The following is a 3,988-nucleotide window of genomic DNA, read 5'->3' on the forward strand; positions in this document are numbered from 1 at the left end:
GTTGTTGAGGTATCCCTTAACATGAAACCAACGGTAGACTTAATACAAAAATCTTTATCCACCAAAGTGGTGTTGAACATTCATTCCCATTGTTCAATACATACATACATACCTCGAAACGTTAAAGACTTTTTCAATTCCTGAGCGTTATACTAATACATCTGTTTGTTTTCTACACCACCTGTCTTTGTCTTGTTTTTTTGTGAATTCTCCCTATATATATGTGTGTGTGTGTGTGTGTGTGTGTGTGTGTGTGTGTGTGTGTGTGTGTGTGTGTGTATACACAGACATGCAGGAAGTAAATAGACACCTCGAATTTTTAATATTTCTGATCTAAGCATCTTAATATGTTTTCAGCAGTGTAGAATTTGCAATGTAATTATTCTTTTTCTTTCCAGGTGCCATTATATTAAACATTTCCAAAGAGTAATCATGCCACGCACAAAAAATTCAGCAGAACTGTCACATTTTCAAGGAGGTCGTATTGTTGGGCAATCTGAGGCTGGTCTTAACCAGCAAAAAATTGCCGAAAATCTTCGAATTCTTCTTGCTACTATTAATAGAATTATAGTGCAATTCAAAAGCCAAGGAAAAGAATCAACAGATTCTTGTCCCAGCCAACCTGGACCCTTGGAAAGGAAGCTTCGCTGTTTGAAGAGAAATGTAGAAAATGAAACACATTTGAAGGCTTCTGACATTGCAAAACAGCTAGAAGTTAGTCCAAGACCGTGTGTTACATATCTGCATGAGCTTGAGTATTATGGACTCCTTCAACCAATTAATATCATGAAAAGAAAGAAATGGGCTAAGGAGATGTCAGAAAAATCCAATTCATTTTGGGATAGAGTGATTTTCTCAGATGAATCCAGATTTGCATTATTTTTAGACAATGGACATGTTTGGGTCTGGAGAATTTGATTTGAAACGACTCCAACCAACTGTGAAACATGGTGATATCTCTGTAATGGTGTGGGGAGTTGTCACCAGCAATGGTCGTTCTGAGTTGATCGAATGTGTTGGAACCATAAACTCTGAAAAATACATCGAAATACTTAAGCAAGGACTACTTCTGATGTATTCACTCGATAACATAATGAAAAATGAGTTCTTATTCATGGAAGATGGGGCTCCATGCCACACAGTGAAAAGGAATCAACAATGGCTGACTGAAAATGGGATCAAAAAAGCTTCCTTGACCGAGCCAATCTCTGACATGAACCCAATTGAAAATCTTTGGAGCATACTAGATAGAGCTATACGAAAAACTCAACAGAAATCTAAATTTAAAGATGAATTATTTCGATTGTTGCGTGAAAAGTGGGCAAGAAATTCCACATGAGACAATCACAAAGCTCATCAGTTCAATGCCAAAAAGAGTTTCTGAATTAAAAACTGCAAAGGAAATGTCAACTAAATACTAAAGTATACAGTCCTACCCATCAATTACATTTCAATTGTTTGCTTTGCGTATTGAATAAAAGATTTTGAAAATTAAAGGTGTCTATTAACTTCCTGCATGATTGTGTATATAAATATAAATGTATGAATGTATGTATGTGTGTATATGCATCTATACAGACACACACACACACACACATACATACAAACACACCCCACATCCCTTCATTGTGTCCTGGCAGTAAGTCACATTAAAAAATTATGAACTTCAAAAATGGTTCAGTTTGAAAAGACGGTAGAGAAGGCTGCACGAGTCAGGCTCTGCTACTTAAAGGCAAGCCACTTCTTGGGATTTTCAATCAATATTTTGTTGATGACATCTTCACTGATCTGCCTGGTTTTCATCATTGGGACTATGTTCAGGAGGATGTGGGAAAATCCATGACCACCATACTTCATCTGAAATGATAATAATGCATATATTTATAGAGAGAGACAGAGGGAGAGATTTATATGTGTAAGTTTATATGTGTATGTTATTGCGTGTGTGTGTGTGTGTGTGTGTAGTCAACAAATAACATCCTAAATATTAGGGATGAAACCTTCTCTCCCTGCATACACAAACAATATTTCACACTTAGACATTTCAAAAAGGAACCACCACCCACACCGTTAACCCCACCAAGACTGTTTCTTTCCATGAATGCGAACATTGAATATATACAACACACAAACTCCACACACAGAAGACACATGCCCCCATGACGAACTACCTCAGCACACATATACGAACATAATATACCTAGAATATAATATATAATGCAAACAAATTTACCACCCAACATGATTGTTTCCCCCAAAAGTCACATTCAAGGGAGATAACCACTCAAAAGGTGTCATCCAAGAGTATAGCGTCCCTTGATTTATTGTTTTCTAAATGAGACATTCTGTGAATACATGAGACTTTGTGTTTTCATTCAAAATAGAGATGAATACCATTCTTCCATGTGATCAGCCTGAAAAATTGTTAAGATAGTAAGATATTTTCTTAACATGAAACCAATGGTAACCTTAATACACAAATACAGAAATTTTATCCACCAATGTGGTGTTGAGCACTCATTCTCATTGTTCAACATTTACATGTATGTATGTATGCACACATGCATGCATATGTACACACACACACACACATATATATCTTTTTTTTAATATTTCATCTGTTACAGTCATTTGATTGTGGCCATGCTGGGGCACCACCTTGAACTTTTTTAGCTAAATGAATCGACTTCAGTACACTTATATTTTTTTCAGCATGGTACTTATTCTAACAGTCCTTTTTTGCCAAACCGCTAAGTTATGGGCGCTGTGAAGAAACCAACACAAGTTGTCAAGTGGTGGTGGGGGGACAAACACAGATACAAAACAAAGACACACACACACATTCATATATATGATGGGCTTTTTTTAGTTTCCATCTACTAAATCCACAAGCAAAGCATTGGTCGGCCAGAGATTATAGTAGAAGACTGAACCCAGAACCATGTGGTTGGGAAGCAAGCTTCTTACCACACAGCTACATATATATGTAGGATATAGGACAAAGCTCCTTCTCAAGTCATTTAAACTTAATTGGGCCGATTTCCTGAATTCCTTGGTGCATATATTCCCCCACTGGATAGGACGCTGGTCGGTCACAATCTTAATTTGCCAGCTGAATAGACTGCAACAATATGAAATGAAGTGTCTTGCTCAAGAACGCAATGCATTGTTTGATCTAGGAACTGAAACCACAATCTAATAATCATGAGTCCAACACCCTAACCACTAAACCACACGCCTCCAAATATATGTATATATAATATGTATGTGTATATATATATATATATATATATATATATATAAAACAAATAATAAATGAGTATATGCACGTATACGTACAGGTATGTGCATACCTACATCTACCTGTATATATAGGTGCATATCTGGGTATAGGACATTGCAAACAAAACGTAGACAAAAAAATAATAATAACCAGAGTACAGAAAACACACAGGCCACATAGAGAACATTTTCCTTCATCAGCTGCCCCCATTCTAACACAGGCGTTTGGATGACTCAAGGTTCCCATGCCAGGTCTTAATCAATGAGCTGACTACAGGGAGGGAAAAGACCATGGGGTTATTCACTACGAAGATAAAAGGACCAACTCAAAGCAACACTGAAAGCCATTGGACTTGAGCATCATTTAATCATTTGAAAAACAAGCCTGAGACCATACCAAGTGGTGGTGTTCCATTACCATCAGAACCACAAACTTCGAAACCACCAGAAGAGAAAAGGAAGAAATTAAACATCATTAGAGAAAGGCTTTAAAAAATCAACCTTGTCCTCCAGCAACATTACCATGCAGTCAAAGCCATCGACTCTTCTATGCAAGAATTGGTTTACTGAGTCATCAATGGCATCACCATAAAGGAAGGGTTCAGCAAAAGAAGAAAATAATTCTCAGATACAAGATAAAGCCACCACTGTCAATTACATATATATATATGTGTGTATATATATATATATATATATATATATATAT

At 36.5% G+C, this 3,988-nt stretch overlaps 1 protein-coding gene across 1 annotated transcript in view; it reads right to left on the minus strand.

Moving 5' to 3' along the window:
* Positions 1-913: 913 nt before the first annotated feature.
* Positions 914-3,988, minus strand: part of LOC106881320 (phosphotriesterase-related protein) — a 70,076-nt gene continuing 67,001 nt past the window's right edge. Inside the window, exon 8 of the mRNA XM_014931665.2 lies at positions 914-1,857. Within this exon, the coding sequence (XP_014787151.1) occupies positions 1,723-1,857 (135 nt within the window). The 3' untranslated portion in view covers positions 914-1,722. The remainder of the gene's footprint in view (positions 1,858-3,988) is intronic.

This window comes from Octopus bimaculoides, chromosome 28 (genome assembly GCF_001194135.2).
Source record: "Octopus bimaculoides isolate UCB-OBI-ISO-001 chromosome 28, ASM119413v2, whole genome shotgun sequence".
Taxonomy (NCBI): domain Eukaryota; kingdom Metazoa; phylum Mollusca; class Cephalopoda; order Octopoda; family Octopodidae; genus Octopus; species Octopus bimaculoides.